Source organism: Camelus ferus, chromosome 10 (assembly GCF_009834535.1).
Source record: "Camelus ferus isolate YT-003-E chromosome 10, BCGSAC_Cfer_1.0, whole genome shotgun sequence".
Lineage (NCBI taxonomy): Eukaryota > Metazoa > Chordata > Mammalia > Artiodactyla > Camelidae > Camelus > Camelus ferus.
In genome coordinates, this window is record NC_045705.1 from 66740032 (window position 1) to 66765418 (window position 25387).

Here is a 25387-nt window from a genome sequence, read left to right on the forward strand (position 1 = left end):
AGGCAGAGTTCAGTGCCAGTCTCAAAAAAAAAAAAAAAAAAGGAAGATGCCTGACTGCCTGGTCCACAGGGGGAGCTGCTGATGAGAGAATGCTGTTAAGTTTCGCCAAAAAATAAAAATTAAAAATATTATCAATGACAAAGTGAGGGAAGAGGCTCAGGCCATTGGAAGCTGCTCCAGCCACTAAGATTTCTGCCAGTTCCCCCGAGAGAAGCCCAGGGCAAGGACCCAATCCAAGTGGCCTGGGCCTGAAGAGTCACTTGTGTGTCCTTCTCAGCACCAGTATCTCAGAAGCTGAAAAGACTCACCCCTTAATCTCACATTCCTACACACCTCACCCATAAAACATAGTGACACACCCATGTCTATTCCTGTCTTTCTTACCTCCAACCCCTGTACCTGGGCCAACCTCGGAGTCCTAACAACTGCTTGGATGGCCTGATGCTCTGGGGGCATTCTTTCAGGGTCCACAGGTCCCTGCCTGAACCCGGGACTGCCCGGATCATTGGCCACTATTGGCTCGATGGTGACCGTCCTGATGCCAGGCACACAGGGGTGAGGCCATTTTGGCACACAGGTTGCATAAAAGGGGAAGACGTGGGGACAGCGGCAGCTAGGAGAAAAACGTGCAAAGCTAAGCGCTGGGGACAAAGTGTAACCTGACAAGGCATCACCACATCCACAGACACACAAACACAGCGACTCCCAGGAATCTACCCAAGTATGGGTGCCCGGGTGAACACAGCCTGCTCAGACATATACCTGAGCCTGTCTGCACCAACTCCCTTTGCCACACTCCCTGCTTTCCACACACAGCCTCCTCACACACTAGACACCCACCCGGAAACCCAGGGCGGCACAAACAAGCCCGAGGTCCCTGCCTGCTGGCGCACTGCCCCCCTCCCCCGCAACTACCCCAGCAGGCGCTTCCTCCCAAACCCCCGAAAGTGAGCGGCCTCGGCGAGGCTGCGCCCAGGGCCTCCCTCCCTCCCCGCCTCGCCGCCGCCTCCGCGCTCCTCGCCTGCCTCCGCCGCCGTCCCGCCCGCGCCCGCTCCCACGGCCCCTCCAGGGGGTCCAAGCCTCTTTGTCGGCATCTACGCATTTTCCGGCCACTTGTAATTATTTCCCCAGCACACAGTCCCCCAACACAAGCGTGTGAGTCACAGAAGTTGCTCGCCGGTGTTCTTGGCTCCGCTCCTCTCCCACGCCCCGGCCCCCGGCCCCCGGCCCCTCTCTCCGCGGGGCGCCCCGCCCGCGCGGCTCCCCTCGCCCGCCCGCCCGCCGGCCGGAGCCCACCTTGGAGCTGCTTGAAGCGTCCTTCCAGCACGCTGGCGTACTGAGCAGGGTTGATGAAGGCGGCCGGCGAGAGCAGGAGGCCCCCGGGGTTCTGAGACCCTTCCACAGCCTCATAGTAAAACTCGCCGGCCCCGTTCAGGCCGTGCCCGTGCAGCCTGCTCACTCCGTTCCCATTCATGGTGCTGCTGCCTCTCACACGCCCGGGGCCCAGAGTCCATGCTCTGCCCGCGCCGGGGCAGGCGCCAAGGATCCGCTCTCCCGAGAGCCTGGGGTCCCGAGAGCCTGGGGTCCCGGGTGGCACGGGGTGTGGTTCAAGGTTGGTGGAAGTTTCGAGGAGGGAGAAAAGGAGTTACGTGATGTCTGAGCCCCTGAGCTCCTCGACCCGTCGGCAGGGCACACCTGGCTGCGGCGAGAGGAGACGGAGGCAGCTCCAGACAAACAGGTCGGACAGTGACGGGGGAGGGGTGGGGGGCGGAGCTGGCCGGCTGGGGCAGGGCCAGGCCCCGCGGGGCGGAGGAGGGAACCGCCAGCGCCTTAGAGACCTGCCGGTCAGGCCCCGAGTTGCCCAAGAGTACAGAAGACCCCGAGAGAGGGGCCCCGAAGCAAAGTCCTGCCTCCTGAAGGTGTGATGAGGATGCCCCCTCCCTGTGACTCTGGGAGGTCCCCCTTCAGGACATGGACTTTGATCTCAACTCGGAGAGGAGAGGGAAATCCTCGAAGGGGTGAAGCCAGCTCAGTACCAGCCAGGCACTGTGCTAGGAGTTTGCTTACCCTCCCTTGTCTGTGAAATAGGTGTTGTTACCTTCCTCATTTGTTTGCCATCACTACCTCCAGTTCCAGCTCCTTCCCTGCCATGGGGCCCACCATGTCCTCCTCAGCCAGGCCATGCCAGGCCCCCAGGACACCCACTGCCAGGCACATCTACCTGATTCCCTTCCTGTCTCTCTTTGGGTTCAGCTCTTGTCACTTAGACAGCCGACTCTTGCCCCTCTCCCATCTTCCTTCATTCAGTATTTATTTGGCACCTACTGGTGGGAGGTGCAGCGCTAGCCAAAGCCCATCCAGCCATGCCTCCTCAGGAGATCCCAGTTTAGTGGTGGAGATGAACACCTACTGACAGCATGTGTCACGTGCACAGACATCACACAGTCCTGGGTATCACGTGTCGTGCGCACACAGACATCATGACCATTCTAGAAGCTACTTTTATCCAAAATCAGGGTACCAGGGAAACTTTCCCCCAAAGAGGTGACATTCTCCCTAACCCATGTCTTCCGTCTTCTCATAGCCATAGAAGCAGTGATATGAGTATTTCACAAGCTAGCCTGTAGACCTAGCCAGGACAGGGAACCCAAGGAGAAAATGATAATGGGTCCCCAGAAGCAACGGCCACCATGTGGGGGTCCTCAGTCTGGTGTTGGGCTGGCTGAACAGAATTACCCGGAGAACTTAAAAATCCTGATTTCTGGACCATATATCCAAAGATTCTAATTCAATGTGTCCAGAAAGGGGTTTAAAAACCTGTATTTGTGAAAACATCCTTGGGTGAGCCTGTGAAAAGTTCAGCCAAGTTTGGGGATCACACCCCTCAGAGTCTCCCTTCTTCCAGGAGGCCACCCCACGCAAGCTGGGAGCACTACCTCTCAGGAGGGAGTAGGTGTGGCCTCTCCCCCTGCACGGGGCTGGGAGGCCAGCAGGTCAGTGAGAAAGACGAGGATGGCATGGAGAAGGGAAATCAAACAGGGTGGGTGGCCTTGGGGTGTGTGGGTGACTCAGCCCCACGCCAGCCGCTGGTGGTGTCAGGTGGCAGCCACACTCTTGTTGCCATGACAACTCCTCCCCAGAACGAAGGGAGGCCCGTCGAACGGGTTTGCTTGTGCTTGGTGGAGCTGAAGGGGAGATCCCAGCCCATGGGGAGGGCAGGGGCTGAGTAGGTGGAGAGCATCGCGGGAGAATGGGTGGCTGCAGAAACCAGCGACGGGCGGAGGGAACCTGCTTCAGGGAACAGGTAGATGAAATACTGGAAGGAACAGGCAGCAGGTGGAAGGAACAGGTGGGGAGGGAGCGTGGAGGATAATGGACTGGGAGGGAGAAACAGGTGTGAGAGATGACAGTAGAAATCAAGGAAGACACAGGAGGATGAAAGGTAAGGGAGAGATGGGTGGAAACAGAATGGCAAGACTAAGTGCAAAAGAATGAAGGAACGTGACTCAGGGACAGAGGCCAGGAAGTCAGCTGAGTGCAGGGGAAACAGGAGTCCCAGGGTCAGCACAGCTTCTCTGTGCTTGGAGGAGGGAAGCTGGGGCACATTCTGGATTGCGGGCAGGGACCAGAAGGGAGGTAGGGTGATCTGGATTTCCCACTCTAGTGCAGCAGCTTAGAAACAAAGTCAGTCTTCCCCTGAAGGTAAAGGACTCTTCACCACAAGCTTCTCTCCCCAGCATCCTCAGCATTTCCCCTGGCCCTCCCCTGACCTCACCTGCCAGGGCCTTGATTCGAGACCTCTCAAAGAGGCGGGCCGAGCTGCTGTCATTGTCCCAGTCTGAGTCAGGCAGGTCCCAGCGGTTATTGATGTCGCTGTACTGGCCCTGGATTTCCAAGCTGTCAAAGTCTGTGGGCGACAGGGTGCTGCTCATGGTGGTGGGTGGCCTCCTGCTCCTGCAAGAGGGAATAAGGCTGGTGAGGGGCATCTCGGGGCCACTGAGCCCACCACTCACCATGACCTTCTCTCCTCCTGCCCTAGATGATCCGCTCCACTCCCTGGATGGCCAAAGGTTGTGTTTTGTTTTTGTTTTTGTTTTGACTAACAGGAGTCAGCCCCCAGTGGGAGAGGGGAAGCCATGGTGGGGAAGCAGAGAAACAACAACACAACAGAGGCACATGGAGTGAGGCAGGAAGGCAGCAGTGGCTCAGAGCGACACAGAGGAGAGGAAGGGCTCCAGAGCCTCAGGCCAGAGAGGGACTGGGGGCAGGGGGCTGAAGGTGGCATGGCCATCAGTGTGGCTCAGGACAGCAGTGTGTGAACCAGGGCAATGCAGGAAGGTGTGGGGTCCCTTGGGTGACAGTGAGTATAAACCAGAGTTCTTCCTTTCCTGGTTCCACACACTGTTCTGAGCTCCTCCTCCACACAAGATGGCCTCCGTCCGATACCCCATCAGCAACTAGAGATGAAAAGACACAGACCCTGCCCTCAAGCCAAGAAGCACCTATGATACACCAGAATGACTGATGTGGTGTTAGTAGGTATGGATGAAGAGCTCAGGGGTTCAAAGGAGGACACAGTACGATGATTCTCTTCCCTTTTTGTTTCTTTGTGACAGGAAGTACTTAATAGGTGTTCAACAAATGTTGGCTGTGATGTGTCCTCGTCATTTACATGCATCACCTCACTGCAACCCTCTGAGGGGCAAGGGTCCTTGATCGTCTCCACTTCATAGATGAAGAAGTTGCTCTGTGAAGGTTAAATTATGGTTCAAGGTCACTGGAAGGCAGCTGGAAGGAGCAGGGCTGGGTTTTGAAGCGAGGTTCTTTCTGACTCTGGGGAACAAGCTCTTAAACACATTTATGTGTTCCTTGAACTTCCTGGAGCCCCTTAGAGCTCCCTGGGAGAAATCAGCATCCATTACTCCCTTCCAGAGCCCAGGCTGGGGAAACTGGGACCATATTTGTTTGCCAGCACTACTTATGACCTTATGTTTCACAAACAAGCCCTGTCCTTCTCAAAATTAACAAACGAGCTTCAGATTAGCTTCTAGGGATTTTTTTTTTAAACCCTACTGTCCAAATTTCTTGAGTAATTTAGCAGCCACTCAAGGGAATGGAGGGAGCTGGGTATGTAACTGAACCCCAAATTCTGCATTTCTCATTTTCCTAGTACCTCTCAGATACAAAGACATTTTAATTGTTAGCACTACTTCCTAGGGTTGCGGCTATGACCCTGGCAGTCTCTGGTTCTGGAAAGGAGGTATGGTTAACTCTGATTCTGGAAGGAAGACAGACTGGGCAATGAGATGTGGGTGGTTAGGGAGGTGTGTTCCCATGGGAGCACAGGGTAGAACCTCGCTTCTGTCATTAACTGGTTCCATGAAGTTGAACTTGACCCAAGTGAAGGCAAAGACTGTTTGCCACTCCCCTTTCTCCCAAAGAGAAAATACACACAAGGATTTCCCCAGGAGTAGCAGTAATGAGGTGCAAGGGAGTTAAGGTCTAAGGTTCCTAGATTTGGGCTTTTCATTCCTCATAATAGGAGAGAGAGCTTAACTTCCACTAAGTTGAGGACTACTTTCTTGTTTAAAATCCATCATTTCCCCTAATCCTCAGCAGATTCAAAGAATCTGCTCTGTAAATATTTATATAAAAATAAATTATAGGGCAGAGTCACCCTGAGCAAAGAGTGCTGTGGGCAAGGTGTGACCTGAACTAGAGTCAACTAATACTCTCAGCCGCTGGACAGGGAAGCAGTCCAAGCCCCAGGACCAGTTCTAATTCTACTTCTCTGGGTCCTTCATCTTAGGGCTTCCTCCCCAGCAGCCATGAGCACACTTAGCTCTGGGATGGATGTTTCCAGCACTCCCATTCTCCTTGCATGGACCATCCCACGAAACCCGCTATGTACAATGCCCGCCCTCCCATCTTCTATTCCATGACCTCTTTGCCTTTTATCAGGAGTCACAAACCTACTAAAGCCAGCCGCAAGGGGTATGGCCAATAAGCTGTTTTTAAAGGAATTTATTTGGGATTCTTTTAGGTGGGCCTGTGCTTTCCATTTCTCTACATGCCCCACCATTCTCTGTTGTCTCCTTCCCAGCCATGTCACACATTTTTGCTACCTGCTTGGCCACTAAAGGCCTCTGAGGTTTTTAAACCCTGCTTAATATCTTTGTACTTCACAAAGAGCAGAAACTTAAAGAAGGAGACTGTCTGACCCCATCTCCAAACTACTGTGTGTCCTCAGGACCCTTGTAAGCTGCACAGAACCTAAACATGTACTGCTTTGGCTGCTTTTGGGTGATCCCACTTAGTCCTCCGAGGGGTTCTGTTGGGACCTAGGCAGGGGACCCAGACATCCCAGTGAAGTCTGGGTATTAAAGCCTCTCCATGGAATCCTACACTTTGGGGGAGAAAATATTAAGCTGGAAACTCCCCTTCTCCCAAATAAAAATTCAGCCATCTAAATGGTTCTTTGGCCAAGTCAAATTTGAAATATACACACATGTGTCCTGAATTACCATCATACAGATATGGAGCCAAGATGGCGCTGCTGTCCCGGGATCACAGATCCCCACAGGGCCACCATGTTGGGGCTCCAAGGAGTTTATTCCCATAGTTGAATGATGCTTTCTGGTGTCATTCAGCACAGTGGTTCTGAGGGCCTCTGAGTTTAGTTTTCAAGCACTGGGGCTCTGCAACCCCATGGCCTTTGGACAATATGCTGTGTCCTCTGTTCCCTGCTACCATCTCCAGAGCCCTGTAGTTTTCTGAGTTTTGTTACATAGATACTTCTCTGGTTTCTTTTCACTGATATATCATTCCTCACTATGATCTGGGTCTCCATACTCATTTCCTTCTCACTCCCATGACTCCCTGTCTCTCTCTGTCCTGGAGAATCATCAACCTTATTCTTCTCCATGGATTCCTGAACTCTGGAAATAGGGCTGTATAGCAGCTAATCCAGATTACAGTTTCACCAATGCCTTATTCTTAGCCACTGACCTGGAGGCCAGGCCCAAGTAGCTTACATTGTTCGCGCTACAAGAAAGCCAACTCCTGCCAGCTACAAACTTGGGGTCCTGCTAGATCCAAGCACTGCTGGATGCAAAGTCTCCTCAGCCTGTGCCGATCTGCGAGGGCAGCTGCCCCTCCTCCCCCTTTCCTCCGTTTAGCTGGCATGTAAAGCTAGAAATCCTATCCCCGAGGCTAGAACCCATCTTGTACCTAATTCCTCCTCTCACCACATCCTCCTCCTGATTAATTCTTTACCTCCCTCGGAGAGAGTTGGTCATTCCCTCCTCTGTGCTCCCGCAGCATTTCAGCATGCAGCTATTACTGCACTTATCACATTGTATTACAGTTAGTTGTTTATGTGTTTCTCTGCCTGCTCTACGTTAAATCCATTGAGGACAAGGGCTATGTCTTGCTCATGTTTCTGTTTTCCCAGTACAATAGGTATTCAATAAAGAGATATTAAATGAAAGGGCCAAGATTCTACTTCTTTTTCTTCTTCTTCTTCTTCTTTTTTTTTTTTTTTTTTTTTGGCCATCAAATCAGTGTATGTTTAGGGCTGGAGAAAAACACAAGGAAAGAATGAAAATGGGATCGGAGAAGACCCTCTGCTCCTCATCTGGAGTACTCTCAGGGTTGAGTTCTATAGTTCAGGATTAGGGATTCTCAAACTTCCGTGAATCCTGGGCTCTGCACTGTGCCCCCATCCCCGGCCCCGGGGTTCTGATTCAGGAGATCCAAAGTAGGAACTGGGAATTGCATTTCTAAACTATTCCCAGATGACACTAAAGCTATTGGCCTGGAGACCACACTTTGAGGACCACTGCTGTCCAAAGATGAGAAGCAGTTAGAATTAGTTAGGGAAGCTATGAGGACCGAGAAGACACAAAGTTTCAGGGGTGAGTGCAACCTGAGGTTAACTTCTGGGTCTGTTTAGGCTCTATCCCAGGCTAAACTCAAATACCATTTCCCCTCGGAAACCCCAAGGCCCACAAAGAGCCAGAAGCCTCAGGCAATGAGAGCGGGAAATGAAGATGGAGTGAACTCTAGATCTAATGAGACAAACAGAGCTGATGGCCGGACACAGGCGAATTACAGATGTACAGAAGGATGACGATATGACTAGAGACGCTACTGGGAAGCAGAGTTCAACAAATGACAGCAGGATGAATAACAGATGAGAAGAAAATGGGACTTTGGGAAAGTAAAAATTTTATTTGACTCAAAGTATGAGTGCACCAGCAGAGACATAAAAGGAGAAATCACAAACAAACTCAGGGTTCCTAAGACAACATAGGAAAGATGCACTCAAGGCAAACAGAAAACAGAGAAACAAAACCCTAACTGTTCCCCTCAAGGCTGTGTTCCTAATAAGTACCAGGAACTCTCCTCCAACGAACTTAGGAACTGGGCTGAAGAGTGGGACTGAATTTTTGTTTGATCTTCTCCCTTAGAATCCTCTGCTCAGGGAAGGATTATTCAGACTAATTTTCATTCCTTTGCTATGCCCCTCCTCCAAGCCTGTACCCAATGGGTTACATCAGTTTCTCTAAGGGACAAATCTAAGATCCCTATTAACCCTTTCCCCCCTAATCTTTGCCTCTTCTGAATATGTCAGGAGGATGCCCAGCACCTCGAGCTAAGACACATATTTGGAATTCACTCTGCCCCCTTAACCTTCAAGGAAAACCGGTTTGTGGATACCCTGCCCGTGCCTCTCCAGTGCTGGAATTGTGGCTGCTGGCGGAGGGGAGGAGGGCAGCTGAGAAACAACCTACGGAGACAGCATGTAGCAGGTTAGGACAGGGGCAAGCCTGCAGCTCAGACAAGCATGCAATGCCATGGGGTTAATGGGGTAAAGTCGTTCCGAGCCAGAGTGGATGGTAAATGCCGGCTGTGGTGCTGGAGTTGGAACACCCCAGGAGGAGGCCTTGCCCGCTGGTTCTTGTGCCGGCGGACTCCAAGCCCTCTGCATATCTCGGCCACCGGGGCACCTTACCTCGCCTTTTCCCTACCACCCGCAAGGGCTTCATTCTGCCTTTTCCCTCTGCCAGTATTCCGGTCACCATAGCCAACCGTGTCCCCCTCACACACACACACATAAAGGAGAGCATGGAACTAGCTACTGAAGAGGCGATGAGAAGAAGCCCACCCGGCTTCAGAGGAAGCCCCAGGCAGGTCCTGAGAGGGAGCGGGGAGCTCGCAGAGACCGCCGAGAGCGGCCGCAGCACCTGGACCGGCGCCGGCCAGTCCGCCTCCGCGACGCGAACAGCTGGCGCTGTCAGACACGCTCCGAGCCCAGCGACCCGATCCCTTAACACGTTTGTCGGCCCCAACTCTTCCAGACTCTTCTCTGGGCTCCGGAAAGGCCCGTGTCCCGCAAGCCTCGACCCCCTTCCGCCCGCACACGGGTACCTGGGTAGCTGGCACTTGACTCTCCATCCTGTCCCCGGGAACCGGCAGGAGCGAGCGCCAGGCGCCGCATCTTCCTACCCCGGATCCCTGGACCAGCCGAGACCCTGACCCCGACCCCGCCGTCCGCACGCGGTTGCACAAAGAGCGCCGCCCCGCCGGCCGGGACAAAGCGGGCCAGGGCGCGGGCACCTACCTCGGTGCGAAGCGCCGGCCGGGCAGGCGGGAGCGAGGCGGGCGGGGGCGCACTGGTCGTCGCCGCGCCCGCAGCCCGGCCGCGACGGGCGGTTGCGGGCGGCGGCGGGGCGCACAGCAGGCGGCGGGCGGGCGCTGTCACGGGGCGCGAGCGGCGCGGGGGGCGCGCGGGGCCGGCGGCGGCGGCGGGGCGCGTGGCGGAGCGCGGGCGCGAGCGGCGGGACTGCGGCGCCGCGGAAGGAGGACAATAGCCTCCCCCTGCCGCAGGCCGCCGGCTCCCGCGGGAGGCCCGGGACCATCTGGAACCGGCGGCCCCGCGGGGCTCGGGGCGGGGCCCGAGTCACCCCCTCCCCGCCCGGCGCCATGGCAACCGCGGCCCCTCTCGGGTCTCCGCACAGCTCCCTGGCCTGGGGTCGCTGACCTTCCCCGGGCGAATGCGGAGTTGGCTCCTCCGCTGGCTCCCGACCCCCCACCTTCCCTGTGAGTGCCCCCAGAGCCCCGCCTTCTGGTCCTCGCCGACCCCGGTCACCCCTGGGCCGTCTGGGTACCCCCCACAGCTTGCGGGGCTATACATCCGCAGTTTGAGTACCCCACCTTTGTCCCTACTCCGCTTTTCGCCCAAAATCTGTATCCCCGGGACACGCAATCCTTCCTTTAATGGCACTCACCGCCTAGAAGGTTTCCCAATATTCAGCCTCTGTTTTCCTTTTCAGATTTTCCTCTTGGGCACCTCCAGTCAGTCCATCTCCTTTTAAGCATTTCTTTCATCCATTCCTTCTCTGTCTGGTCCTCCTTCGGGCAGGTAGGCCAGCTCTTCTTCCCAAAGCATCTCCATGGCACATGTGGAGATTCGTCTCCTCGCAGATCAGATTCTCGGAACAGTCATCACTGCAGCTCCTCTCAGCTCCTTCTCAGCTCCTCTCATTTATCAACCAGAATTCCGGCCTACTCACTGTCTTAAAAGGGAATGGGGGTGGGGACAGACATTTCTAGGCCTGATACAGCTGGGTTTCTCCTTGGCTTAGTAGCATCTGAGTGGTCTAAGGTCTAAGGTCATTAACCAAGGGGAATTATCTGCTTAAGAGAAGAAAGAATTATGCTCAAATAGTAAAGTTATAGAGTGCTAGGTAGGTGCCAAAAGTGCATTATCTCATGTGACCCCACCCCACCCCACCCCCATTCCAGCTCTCAGAGGTAGGTACTGTTCTCTCACACTAGGAAACTAAGCTCAGAGATAAACTAGTAATAATAGATTGGGCTTTATACAGAGCAGTCTGAATTTAACCACTAGGTTATACTGCCCCTGAAGATGTGGATCTGTTTCTACCAGGGAAATGCCTGAAATGGCCAAGTAAGAACAATATGAAGAATGGGTTTTGTGTGAATTATTTGTTTAAGGTTTTATTTATTTATGGGTAACGGCATTTTAGGATTTTGCTCCTTTCCAAAAAGGTATACATACTGAAACAAATATATATGTAACTGAAGTACTTTCCAGGTACGATTCTGGTAAGGTGAAATCATTTGTGTTAAACCTACTTGAAGACATTTTCAAGGTTAAAAAAAATGCCTCACGAGCAATCCAAACTAGTTGTATCATCTCACCTACTTGGCCTCAGTTTTCCTAGTCTATAAAATGGGTTGGGAGAAGGGTTGGGGAATTGGTTGCACTAAAAGATGACCTTGAAGTTCTTTTCCATATTCCACTGTAAACTGGAACAGTGATTCTACCACCAAAATGAAACTTGGCCTTCCAGGGTGCACTTCACCATTTGCTGTAATTCAGGCTATGTATTTTTCAACAGTCACTTCTTTGGGCAACAAAATTAAAGAAGTGAGGGCATGAGCTGCAGCTGTTCCCAGAGGTAGTAGTGAGTGTGTTCAGGGGGAAGGGAGCACCAAGGTGTGCTGTTCGTCATCAAGGAGACTTGGTCAGCGATGTTGAAGCTGATGGCATGAGAATTAGACAAACTTCTGCTGCTGAACAGGCTATGGGAAACGGGGGTCTCCACAACAGCTTCTTAGATTGTGACCCAACAGGAAGACAAGGATACTAGGTCTCATGATTAGCATGATATCTTGTGTATAGTGAATTACCCTTTTCAGCATTTCATAATCTTTTTAAAAGACTCATAAGGTAGGCATTCTCATTCTCATCTGATTGATGAGCAAACTGATCTTCAGACATTTAAGTGAATGCCTGAGCACACAAAGTTAGTTCATGATAGAGACACCACGTCTTCTGATTCCTAAGATGTTCTTTCCCCTCTGCTAGAGAGGGAGTATAGCAGAGTCATTAAAAGCATCAATTTTGGAGTCAGATTCCTGGGTTTAAAACCAAGTTTTGCCACCTACTAGCTGTAGGTGGAAGAAGAGAGGTATCATTTGCTGAGATGAGGTTTGAATAGAGAGACTGTTGGTCTTGGAGATACTGAGTAGTCAATTGTATCTGGGTGTGGAGCTCAAAGAGGAGGTCTGGACTGAAGATATACATTTGGAAGACATCAGTTTAGAGACAGATGGTAAGTGAGGGGATAGATGAGCACTGATGCCATTGATTTGATCCAATACAATATAACTTTTCCTCTAAAGCCTCCTCCAACAAACTGTCAATAATCCTATTGCTAAATACAGTGTCAATTTCCAATTGCTTAGCTTACTGTTCCTCTTGGCAGCAGTTGACTCTAATTGTGTCTGCTTCTTGAAGTGTTCTTCTTTTGGTTTAGGGTGGCCACCCTCTCCTGGTTTTCCTTCAACCCCTGTGGTCTCTCCTTTGTTTCTTTTGTAAGTTCCTTTTCTGCTTGTCAAGTAATTCTGTTGTTGCTATTATCAGTGATGATGTTTTATTCTAGGCCCTTTTCTCATTCTACATATTGTTCCTGGGTCATCTGATCCACATCTCTTCAGCTGGAGTGGTCTTTTTAACACAACAATCTAACAGATCACTCCTCTGCTGAAAACCCTTCAGTGGCTCCCCAGTGCCTTTGGAATCATATCTCAAGTTCTTAACAGAATTTACATGCCCTGCTTACCTCTCCAGCTTCATTTCTCACCACTCCTCACTTTGACAGTCTATGTCTTAGACATAAGGAAACTATTGGAGTTTTTCCCATGCTTGTGGGATTTTGAACCTGATATTCCTTTTGGCTAGAATCTTCCTCTTCCATCCACCTAAAGTTTACTCAGCCTTTTCTCAGTTTCGGCGTCGCTTCCAAGTCTGTGACAGGGGCTTTCTGGCATCACTCCTTACTGGATCATCACTTCCCATTGGTTGTGTCCCTCTTAGAGCGTGCAGCTCAGTGAGGGAAGAGAGGACATCCATTTCACAGTGTTATCCCTGGCAGAACAGGCATGTAGATATCTGTGTAATAAATCAATGAATAACAGAAAAGACCTTGGGAAAGAAGGTGATTCCTTGTTGTGAGCAGATGAAACTAGATGTTTTCATACCAAACACTGTGTTTTTCATTTCTTTAACCCTTAGTCTGTCCCCCATCACTTAAGCAGCAGCAAGAGCTTTCCAGATGTACTGCCCTCTGCACAGGGACAATACAGAACATCAGAATGAAAGTCTTGGTGTTTTTTGTTTGTTTGTTTAATGAAACAAATGTTTGTTTAAGGTTTTAAAATATATATATATATATACACACACACACACACACATATACAGTCCTTATGTTTGAAGATGACTACTGAAATATTCACAGGTGAAATGACATGTCTAGGATTTGGGGGGAGGGTAGGGGGAGGTAGTTAGGTTTATTTAGTTATTTATTTTAATGGAGGTACTGGAGATTGAACTCGGACCTGGTGCATGCCAGGCATGCACTCTACCACTGAGCTACACCCTCCCTCTCAAAGTCTTGGTTTTTGAACTCTTAACTAGACCTTATAAAGTCTATTGTGGAGAAGATGTCCTTGAAAGCTTCTCTTTTTTTTTTTAAATTGTAAGAGCTAGCTTCTTGAGAGGGTTTTTTTTTTTTTTCAGAAGCTTCCTTTTATTTTATTTTATTTTTTAACATTTTTATTGAGTTATAGTCATTTTACAATGTTGTGTCAAATTCCAATGTAGAGCACAATTTTTCAGTTATACATGAACACATATATATTCATTGTCACTTTTTTTTCACTGTGAGCTACCACAAGATCTTGTATATATTTCCCTGTGCTATACAGTGTAATCTTGTTTATCTATTCTACATATGCCTGTCAGTATAGAAGCTTCCTTTTAAATGTCAAGAAGCAGAACCTGATAGACCGAAAGCTCAGGGTTTATGCCATCAACTGTCAAACTGGGAAGAACATGTGAGTTTCCCCCCTCCACACAGAAAATATAATCCTTGTTGGGCTTGGAGCAGAACTGAAAAGGACTGGGGAAGGAGAGCAGGAGAGTTTAGATGCAACTACGGGGCTTTGTTTTCTGTCTGACCACCAAACAACAGTCAGAAGGGGCCTATGCTCCATTTCATTCCTGGAACTCTGAGGAGACACAGCCTTTCAAAGTACCCTGTGCTAACAAGGGCAACTGTCACAGAGCAGAAGTGGCAATGTCACCTGTGTAGGCAAAGTAGGTCTGAGATAAATTCCATCTCCTCACCATGCCCAGCCTTCTCACCCCTTGAGCCCAAGTCTCCTTGGCTCCTTGACCTTTGGAGGAAATTTGAAAAGTTCCTCAGTGCCCAGCCCCTGAGTCGAGGATAAGAGAGAAAGCTGAGAACTGGGTGTCTGTGGGGACTGCTATGGAGTGAGGGAGTGAGGGAGTGAGAACTCCACAGTGGAGGCTAAGGGATACATGACCCAAGGCGGGGACCAGATGGAGGCTCAGATGTACCAGGAAGAGTGAAAGTGGGAGCCACCGAGTCCCCATGAAGCAATCACTGCTCTTTGTCTACACCAGGACCAGAGGTTCCACTTGCCAGAGAACTCTGCAGCAGATGCAGTGAGGATACAGCCCAATGGTCGAGACCAAGTGGAGGAAGCTGCACTTTATCAATTAGGCAAGAGAGACAGAACATGGTACCTGATCTTGAGGCCCCTTCCCTGATGTCAGAATAAGACATAAACCCCAAACTAGGACATGGTGAGGAGAAGGGGGTTGAGAGGAGAATCCTAAAAGGCTGAGTTTAAAACTTGAAATGACTGAGTTGTCTTGAATTGGCAAGTTTTATTATTTTTCTTCCACTACTAGAAATGGGAGCTGAAGAGCTAGGTTGAGAAATACAGAAAATTACAAATTTCTTCATCTAAGTCTATGACTTGAGATTATAAACAAGTCTGCTGTACAAGTAAAGGTCAGAAATGTGGGCTTGCGAGGGGAGCTCCAGTGCCTTACAAGGACTGACCTGATTTTCTGAGACTACTGTGGACCGGGAGGCTAGTGTAACATCAACTTAGACATGATTTGCAAAGAATGAGTATGTATTTAAAAGCAAAAGTCTGCAGATGAGCCAAGATAAAGTCTTAAGTCAAATGGGGTCTTCTGATGGTGGGTGGCTGGAGGAGGGGCCGGAGGACAGACGAGTCCGACCTGGAGCTGCCTTATGCAGTGTAGAAAAGTCTGGGGTTCTAGGAGTCTGGAGGGATGTGTTCTGAGCTGAACAATGTCTTGAGTGCATGCTGTTGTTGACTAAATTGGAGAAACTGGAACTGATTTGAGGACACAGAAGTATTACATCCATTTATCTTTGTCCAGTTTGGATTCAAAACAGTACTTATTTATGGATCATCCCTCCCAAACTATTTTTAACTTGCAAACTGAAACACCATTAAAAACTGGGCCCTAAAGTCATTTTAATGGTTCCAGCCCACCTAGGAACAGGTGAGGATCAACCATGATTCTTAGTGCTTTTGATTTTACCTGTCAGTAATGAATTAATTTTTTTTTCTAAGAAGCTTGTACCACAAACTTCTGGGAATACAGACTCCCTTGAAAAAAATGTCTGATGATAACCACATACTTGAAATAAATTTTGGCAGCATCTGCTTAATACTAGTAGCTGAAGGGATGTCTTTGGGGTTCCTTGATCAAATTGCACTGGAAAATGTGAGTTGTGCTAGGAAACCTATAGTGCCAGAACCCAAAAAAGAGGAGATTCTGTGTACATCTTTGAAGCCGCAGAACTCTCAGGTCAGTTTTCTGTATCATAGCCTGATTTACTTGTGCTGTCGCACATAGCTAGGAGCTGGTCATTTCAACTATTACTGGCATCTGAAACTTCCTGGCAGTGAAGACACAAGGTTCCAGAGTCTTGTGACCTTGTTGAAATTCTGGGCCGTCACTTTCTCATTGCGTGATCTTGGACAAGTTATTTAACTTCTCTAAACCTCAGTTTCTCCTGAAAATAGGGGTTCATTTTAAAGGACGTTGTGGTGAGAAATTACATAATACACACCTGGTGCCAGCTTAGGGCTCAATAAATGTTAGCTATTGCTACTGTCATTATTTTACTTGTTTTGTAGGCAAATCTTCCCTTAAATAAAACATAACATATGAAAGTCTAGCTTTGCAAAAGATAAAAAGATTAATTGGGAAGACTATTTGCATTACAAAAGGATTCTTCAGTTAATGAAAGAACTGATAACAGGGTTTCTTTCGGTCAGTTTCCCAGTATGTTTAAAATGATCTGATTCACACAAAACTGGGTTTATACAACATTCTAGGAACATAACTGGTCTATAGAGCAAAGGAGATCTGTAATACAGTCATCCAGGCCGGGTCTGAACCCCTGTGGCAAGTTCGTAGTAACAGTCCTGGGTTTCTCCTCTACCCTTTACAAAGGGATTGGATGGATTCTCTGTGGTTTCAAAGGGCAGAGGTAGGACCAATGCGTGAAAGATAAAGTGGGGGAGATTTGAGTTCAATGTAATGAAAAACTCTACCAAACTATGGCTGTCCAAATCTGGAATGGGTTTCCTTTGAAGTGGCAAATTCCCCAACAATTCAAGTAAATTTGTCCATTCAAGGAAACTCAACAATTCAAGTAAAAGCTAGATACCAACTTGTCAGGGCAGCTGGAATGACTACTGCATGAAATTAGGGAGGTGTTTCCCAATCTTAAATAAACAAAATATGCAAACTAGATCAATTCTCTACTGTGGATATCAGGAAGAGGTTGAGGAAGGAGGTAGAGAGAGGCTGGCTATTCAGGAGGAGGGGTGGAGTTAAAGGAAATGAATTGGAAAAAATATTGCTCCTCTGGTTGGGAGGTACCAGATAGAATGACTTCTAAGATTCCTTCTAATTTAAAGATTCTAAAACTCTCAAATTGTTTCACAGATGTTATTTTAACCATATTCCTGGGAGAATTTCCCTATTTTAGTTGTTGAAAACTAGAACATAACACCTAAAGTATGTGGTAAAAGGGGAAAAGAATTCAGACATCCTGACCCTTTTAGACTTTTGCTCCCACAGCCTCTTCTCAACTGGTGAGAATGAAAGTTGGGAAAACAGAACATAGAAGTGGCCTGAAAACTCAAATGGGTGAAAATCAAGTCATCTTTAGAGATTAGTGAAAAATAAGCTCAACGAATGTTCCATATTAGTAGCTTTAAAGACTTCATACACAAACATTCCTGGAAAAATACTTTAGAGTACTGTAATCATACAAAGATTGAACCAAGATTGACCACATGGAGCCAGCGCCCTCTCTCATGAAGCTCTAGAAGACGAATCTTTATCCTAGACAGCCTGCTTGTCTTTCAGATGAAGTTGATCAGCTGGTCTTTGAATCAATAGATTTACTTGGCCATATGTGAACAGATTACACTGCTGTTTCCATTCCCAAGTCTTCACTGCCACAAAGAATACTTCCTTTCCGGTGGACACTAGCTGGCAGGACAAAGCGAGCCCTGCCTAGAGAGAAAGTTAAAAAGCCAATTACAGAGAGCAGAAGCACTTGGTGATATAGATTTTATTAGTTATCTAGGAAGACAAGAAACTGGACACTAGCAGAAAAAGAATGCTCTCTCGTGGGCTGGCCCCAGAACCTGCTATTGGTTGGATGAGAAATAAGAGTCTCTGTGCAAAGGGTGATTGTTGGCCAGGAAAAACAGGAAGCTACCCAGTATCACAGTCAGTCATTCTAAAGAGAGGAAGAAAACATAGGGAATGGAGGTGAAGAAGAAAATACTCTAGTTATATGAATATTGGTATTGTCTTGAGGGGAGAATCTTTCCTTTGCTGCAGTTCAAGAATTGGCACAAAAGTCAGTACCCCTGTGGCCTCTAGTGCCCCCATAACCTAATATTCCTCTGCGAGAACATCCCTGTCTGACCCCTGATAGGAAAGCAGAGGGAGGTGAGTCGTGAAGCTGCCCCAGATTCTGTGCTCCAGGTGGAGAAGGCCTCGAGAAGGTGAAGGGATGAGCTAATCTGAGCTTCCTGGCCCCATTTCCAGGGATGTGATTAGTGGAGAGGCACCTGGGACTTGCTCCATTTCAGGAAACCCGGTTATGGGAACTGGTGGGGGACAGACTTGGCTCAGGACCCAAGAGAAGCAGTTTAACCCTTTCCTATTGTCTATATGGGAAACAGTTTCTTTTCAGTTTCCCGGGGGAAACAAACTCCACAAATGGACTTAGTTTTGCAACAGCCTAATAAGGGGGACCTTGGGGATATTTTCCACCTAACTTCCTAGGGTCATCTCTTCAGGGCCTTTGAATGTTCTAGGAGAGCCTGAGAACAAGGCAGCTCCTAAGAAGCAGCCAGGAATGCTGTACACAGGGCACATTCAAAAGGGAAAGACAGCTCAACAGTCCCTAAAATGTCACTGTTCACCTGGTAGCATTCCCTAGGATGTTCTGGTGCCACTCAAACTCTTGGGGTTGGGTCAGAATCAATTTGGGGCTCTTCAGGTGGGCCAGACAGGGGATTTCTTCTCAGAATAAACAGGATACCCAAAGTGGGCGTACAACAATAATCCAAATCCTGAGGGAGGTGTAGGAATGCAAGCAGAATCAATATGCCACTCAGTCTAAAGACTGGGGAGAACTGGCCCCTGAAGACCCTGCTAATAAGACCCTGAATGTCGGGGCTGAAAACGTTTAGAGCGGCATCTAAAGGCTCCTTGGTTGACCTGGTTGACTAAGGTGACCTTAACCTTACACAGGTCATTTAATTTCTTTGGGCCTCAAATTTCTCCATTTGTTGAAGATCAGTGATAACCTCTAAAGTCCCTTCTGGCTCAAACACGCTATTGCTCTGAGCATGGGGTCTGAGTAAAAACCCTTTTAATAATGTGGAGTCAGTCCAATAGTATTTTAGTTACTGGACCCCAAACAGGATGGGGGCACACACTGATGGGTGAAAGAAGGGTGGGAGCTGTGGTTCATTCAAGCCTTAGTTTGTAGGGCGATAAGGGTATTGGAGTTCACTGTCTTAGGGGGTTGGCTTCTCATGGTAAGGTTAATGTTCCCACACTCCAGAACTCTGAGACACACCGGTAGGTCATATCCACTTGGGAGATGCACTGGGCAGCTGTGAGGAAGCAGAGAATGGTTAAGAGATTTTTATTCCAGGTTCTGGCTCTGCCATTTTACAAACTCAGGGTCATACAACCTCTTCTTGGAACTTCATTTTCATCATTTAAAAAACAACGATAACACTTCCCTTATGAGGTTGGAAGGATGACTTAAGATACATACAGAGAGGTGAAGACCACTTAACACAGACTAGGTGTCCCTCAAACGTCAAGCCTGCATCAAACTTTGCTGACTACAATGGTTCATGCGATGGAAGTCCTGATGGCAGGCCCTCAGGTGACAGGCTCCCTTCCTCACTCCTGCCTACATCTGATAGGGAGGGCGGCGGTGTTCCTGGCCACCTCTGTTAGGCCTCCCCTGCCTCTAGAATGGTGTTGGGTGTTCCACTGTGTATTCATTCCTGAGGCTCACTGTGTCCAAGGACAAGGGCTGGAAGCCGGCAAAACCAACTCATCTGAAGTACTTCTACGTTGGCAGCAGTTTCTTCTCTGGTCCTTCCCAATGCCATCCTCAAGGTGGGGCATTTTCTGCTGAGTCAACACTCTCCATGGGAAATACTTCAAAGAGATGTCTTCAGCACCTTGGTTTCTCACCTATCAAATTGTAACGATAACAATTATCTCACAAGATACTCGTGAGAGTGAAAAAAATTTACATAAAGAACCAGTGGTATCCATCAACAGGTAGGCAGTTATCAATGTTAGCTCCCTTCTCCTTGGCAACTCCCCTTCCTAAGGGGAACACCAGATAGAGAAGAGAGTGAAAGGGAGAGGAAGGTTCCAATGATTCCTCATGTGTCAGCTCTCTTATCAAGTCTGAGATGGTATTATGAGGAATTTTCCAGAAGTAAAACCCAGCTTTCTCCAAAAGGTCTACCTGTTTGCAACAGAGATGGGGAGGGTGGTCAACAGTGCAGAGCAAAGATCCAGAAAACTATGATTCAGGTCTCAGTAGACACGTTCTCCGGAGTAGCACCGAGGTTGTGTACTGGACAGGCACCCTGCCAGCTCCCTGCCTGTCCTGTTTAGTCCTGGCTTCTTGGAGCTGGGGTGGAAGAATTTTCCCTGAAGGAAAGCAGCCAACACCCTGCCCCACCCTTCTCCTTGGGCAACTCTTTGCCAGGCAGGACTCTCTCTCTCACCAGTTTTCTTTTGGATGCCTGAGGAACCAGCTGTCAAACCATGAGTTTGGGTTCAAGCCTTTTTCACTCTCCTTGAACAGTCCAGAGTTTAGCAGCTGGAGTCTCGTACTTTCCTATCAGTTGGGAACACTCTTGGAAAACCCCAGAGCTTCTCCTGTTAGCTAGAGACTAAGAACGCCAGCTCCTGCCCTTGGCATATTTAATGCAGAGTCAAACGTGGGGAAAGGGGCCTATCCCTGGGGAGGGGGCTTGCTCCCTTCCAGATCCTGCCTGGGGCTGGCTAGGCACCCTGGGATTAAGCTGGGGACCTGCTTGGGACAGGTTGCCAGACAAAATACAAGACGCCCAGTCTTGAACTTCAGATCAATGAATAATCTTTTTAGTATACACATGTCCCAAATAATACATGTATGATTTTGATTTTTTAAAATCTGAAATTCAGGCTTAACTGTTTTTTAATTTGCGAAGTCTAGGAACCAGAGGTTGGCCTGGGGCACCTGGGGCAGCCCCCACAGGAGGTGAGACTGCTTTGGGGGTCAAAAACCGGCTTGGGATCCCGCACCTGGCACCAGCAGCCCCTCTCTGGGCGGAGGCAGAGAGCTGAGGGCTGCACCTCCGCGGTACCGTGGGAAAGTTCTTTCGGGAGGAAGGAGGAGTCGTAGCCTGGCCTCATTCCTGATCGCCTCCAGTCTCGGTCGCCGCCTGCGGGGTCTCCCTAACCCCGCGGCCCGCCCCGCCATCCGCCCACGGGCCGCCGAAGCTGCGGAACCCTCCGGACCATTCCGAGCAGGTCTCGGATAGTGTGGCCGCTTGGGGCGGCTTTGGGGCGGCTTTGGGGCGGCTTTGGGGCGGCTTTGGGGCGGCTTTGGGGCGGCTTTGGGGCGGCTTTGGGGCGGGGCGGCGCCGAGTGCGCAGGCGCAGCGGGCCGGTGGGCGGGGCGGTCGCGCGCGCGGGCGGGAAAGGGCAGTGTCGCGCGGCCGGGCGTGGGCGCGGGCGGTGGTCGAAGGTCGAATCCTTGGTTGGCGACCCGCTAGTGGCCGTCGCTGCTGCTCCCCGCGAGGAATGGAAGGGACGGCCGCGGCCATCTGCGAGGTGATGCCAGGAATGGACAGAAAGCAGAGAAAGACACTTTGAGGAGACTGGCCTTGTGAGGAGGTCGCGAAGTTTGGGCAGAGGGGATTGGCGTTGCCTGAAGGGGAGAATGAAGGTTCAGGAATGATAGGATTCGGTGAAGGGTAGCCTATCCCACGCAGGGGTGTGAGGAGCAGATGAGACGTGGGGCGTGGGAGCGCTCAGGCGGTAAAACCCTTGGGCTGCTGGGTGCGGAGTATTTCCTCAGCTGAGGGCGCGGCGGTCGGCTGAGCGGCCGGGTCGCCCACGCGGAGAAGCTGGCACCGCCCCCACGTGACCGCCGGGTAAACCCAGGCTCGGGAAGTTGAGTGTTTGCCAAACCTTAGTGGGCGCCCAGGTTCAAGCCTGGACGCCAGTCCAGGAGGACCCGCCCGGTGCTGGATGGGCGCACAGAAAGAAGGGAATGGGCGACCGTGGTGGGGTGGAGGCGTCGGAGCCAACCGGTGCACAATGGGAACGAGGGAAAGCTGTTTCGGGCCCTTGGGTCAACCGAGGTGTGGAGTGGGTTCCTGGCCCAGCTCCTACAGCATCTAGGTGATGAAAGGCTGCGGTTCGGGGTCCTCACAAATCCAGCTAACACAGACCGCAGTCTGGAGGTCTCTTCGGCTCCGGAGGGTGGGACTAAACACCTGGCACCAACTCGCCACCTTTGTTCATTATAGTGTTTTCACAGTCGTTACCTAATTGAATTCTTAGGTACTGACCTCGTAAGGGATACTAGACAGGTAAAATAGAATCATAGGCCAGCCATAACGGATTGATCTGAAGGCACCTCGAGTTCTCCCAGTTTTCCTGCCTTCTTTGTTATCAAGGAAAGTTGGAGAATTAGATTTTACAGATGACAGAAGCTAGGATAGAACCCAGAGCTTCTGACTCACAAGCCAGTGTTCTTTTCCCAACTGCTCTCTCATTATGGAGAAAGAAACTGCGGGAAAAATCTTAACAGGGAGCACAGTAAGTCGGAGGATGTGTGAAGGAAAGTGTTAGACTGTAGAAATGCATGGAAACCGTCCTTATAAACTGGTACAAATTAAGATCTTAGTTCCCAAATTCTTATACTAGGATCTCCCTGCCTTTTTAAAAAAGGAGTAGTAAAAATTCCGCTATGGGACCTTAGTGTCGAAATGAGTCTACTTTCATAAATAGTAATCAGAATTAAATACAATATGTTTTACCTTAAATTTGTCTCATTAAGAGTAAATGTTTTTTGAGGACATCGTGGAGACCTGTCCAACTTAAAGTACTGTGTGCAGTCTTTACTACAGATGAGTTTATTAGAAATCATAGTTAATATTTGTTAAGCATTTACTATGTGCTAGGCAATGTGTTAAGCATTTTGCACATATTATTTGGCTTACATTCAGCAGTAGCCACATGTAGTAGATTTGTTCACATCTTTATAGATGAGGAAGCTGAGGTATGGAGAAGTTAAGTAACTTGCCTAAAGTTATATGCTAGAATATGGCTCATCAGGGATTCAAACCCAGGCATCTGCCTCTGGAGCCAGTGCTCTTAACTAGTATTCTGACCCACAGAAGTGTTGATTTAGTGAGAGGTAAAGATGATTCATAAGCAGATGTCATTCTTATTCATAATCTTAATGTTGGCTTTTATTTGGGGAGAGAAAGAAACAGGAACAACACACTCCCACTTAGTTTTTCCAAATTATTATTTCCAGATGAACTTATCCTTTGAATAAAGCAATTTTTTTGTCTCCATTTCCTGTCTTGTTGGACATTGTATTGAATTTCACTGTCTCTTTTAATTTTACTCCCCTAGCAATTTCTGTTTAGACACAATGCTTTGTTCTGAACAAATGTAAATCTGACATTTTGCAAGCAAGGATATTTTTTGGAAATGAGAATTATTAATTTAACTGTATCATACAAGTTTGTTATTACCATGATTTCTAAAGAAGGTTTTGTTTTCTTTGAATTATGCCCTTTTCAGATACTGAAATATTTAATAATTCGCTGGAAGTGTGAAACAGCAGAAGTATCAAAGGGAGCATTGCTAGAAGGACAGCTAGTGATTTCCATAGAAGCATTAAATTCTAAGCACCAGGCAAATACTCTTCATTGTGTAACAACTAGTAAGTGGAGGAAGAAAAAAATAACTGATTTCTGTCTTTGTTTTGTCATGATTTATGTTATAATTTATTTAAAATTTTCAGTTAGTTGTAACCTTTTATCATGTTATCACTCCAGAGTTGTTCCATAGTTAAACTGAAATGATTATGAAATAAGTATCTGGTGATGGACTTACAGATCTGTCATACAGGAAAGGTGAGAATGAGTCTTATCAAAGGAGTATTTATTTTATTGGTTTAAGTTCATGTTGCTCAGAAACAATCTCACTCTTGCTCTTGGTTTTAACCTCCTTTTTCACAGCCAAATTATATTACATTGAATTTTATCTCTCCTTTCCTTCATGTCCAGCCTTTGGTAATTGGAAAAGAGCCAAAAAATAAAGGAAAAGAAATAAAATGATGTATGGTGCATACTTTGATAGTCCTAACTTGCAGTTAATTTGGAAATACATTATCTCTTCCATTTGGCTCTTACTCTTTCATCATTTTTGTCTGTATTCTTGAGGGAACGCTGATGCATTGAGAGGCTCTGACAACTAATTTTCTTGAACTTGTGAAGTGATAACATTTTTGTCTGTCTGGTTTTCTGGGGGTATGTGTTTGTGTATGTGTAGGTTTATTGACAAATACTTTGGAATGAAGTTGTCCTATCAGCCTTAAAAGAGTCACCTTGAGTCCCAGTTGAGACTGAATAATACTTTAGGTTCTATAGACGTTTTCTCACCTGAACTGGAATGACCTGTCTTTTCTTTGTGTACTTAGCAATAAACATCCTCAAGAGAGGTATGATAGTTTGGTTTGCTGTTACTCTGCATAAACTCCTCTCTGACTGGACAGAGTTCCCACTATTCATGAGAAAGTTGGTTAGCCATATGGCTAGGGTGATGTTGGTCTGCATATGGTTGTAATAGTTTGTGCATTGATTCTGATCCAATAAACTGTAGCCAAGATGGCAGGGTTGATTTCAGTCAAAGCAAAGGACTTGAGTCACAGTAGCTTTTGGTAAGAAACCGAGTTCCATAGGCATTTTGAGCCTAATAGACCTCTTTAGTTCTATCTAGTATAAGGGGCATTTTTCTTCTTTTTATTGTCTCTGATCTTTATGTAATTATTTTTATTATTTTTTTGGCAGGAGGAAGGGTGGTATGTGCTTGTCATAAAACATTATAACATTACAGAAATAAATATTATGGAAAGTGAGACTCTTCAGTAGTCTCACCCATTGAGATGATTATTAACATTCAATATATATTCTTTGAGATTTTTCTATGTATGTGTATATCTCTCACCGGGTGGATAAAAAACCAGGTTGCTAATATTCTGGGATTAAGGGGTAAGGGAGGGGGTTGTGTATCTCAGCATTCATTGTTTATGTTCACTAAGTCCATTTGTTTTTGTTTTTTAAGATAGTGTATTCCTTTTATTTTCATTTGTTTAAACTGAAGTATAGTCTATTTCCAATGTAGTGTTAGTTTCTGGTTACAGCATAGTGATTCAGTTATACAAATATATATTCATTTTCCTATTCTTTTTCATTGTAGGCTATTACAAGATATTGAATATAATTCCCTGTGCTATACAGTAGGACCTTGCTGCTTATCTGTTTTATTTACAGTAGTTAGTATCTGCAAATCCTGGACTCCCATTTTACCCCTCCCCACCCCCTTTACCCACTTGTAACCATAAGTTTGTTTTCTATGTCTGTAAGTCTGTTTCTGTTTTATAAATAAGTTCATTTGTGTCATTTTTTTTAGATTCCACATATAAGTGATATATAATATTCGTCTTTCTCTTTCTGACTCACTTCACTTAGTATGATACTCTCTAGGTCCCTCCATGTTGCTGCAAATAGAATTATTTTATTTTTTTATGGCTGACTAGTATTCCATTGTGTGTTTGTGGGTGTTTGTGTGTGTGTATACA

The 25387-nt window shown here is 48.0% G+C and overlaps 2 protein-coding genes across 11 annotated transcripts in view; one reads left to right on the forward strand and one right to left on the reverse strand.

Moving 5' to 3' along the window:
• The window catches only part of SPTBN2 (spectrin beta, non-erythrocytic 2), a 36936-nt gene extending 26395 nt beyond the window's left edge, over positions 1-10541 (reverse strand). Inside the window, 2 exon segments of the mRNA XM_032489928.1 lie at positions 3776-3954; positions 10293-10541. Of these exon segments, the coding sequence (XP_032345819.1) occupies positions 3776-3932 (157 nt within the window). The 5' untranslated portion in view covers positions 3933-3954; positions 10293-10541.
• Positions 10542-20904: 10363 nt separating this feature from the next.
• C10H11orf80 (chromosome 10 C11orf80 homolog) overlaps positions 20905-25387 on the forward strand; it is a 65298-nt gene continuing 60815 nt past the window's right edge. For 5 of the 10 annotated variants that reach the window (XM_032489929.1, XM_032489934.1, XM_032489932.1 and 2 more), the window contains exons 1-2: positions 21184-21336; positions 23326-23467. In XM_032489929.1, coding sequence (XP_032345820.1) covers positions 21307-21336; positions 23326-23467 — 172 coding nt within the window. In that variant the 5' untranslated portion in view covers positions 21184-21306. Of the gene's footprint in view, positions 21035-21183; positions 21463-23325; positions 23468-23582; positions 23661-25387 lie in introns of those variants that run through there. The other 5 variants (XM_032489939.1, XM_032489936.1, XM_032489930.1 and 2 more) reach the window with 5 other exon arrangements.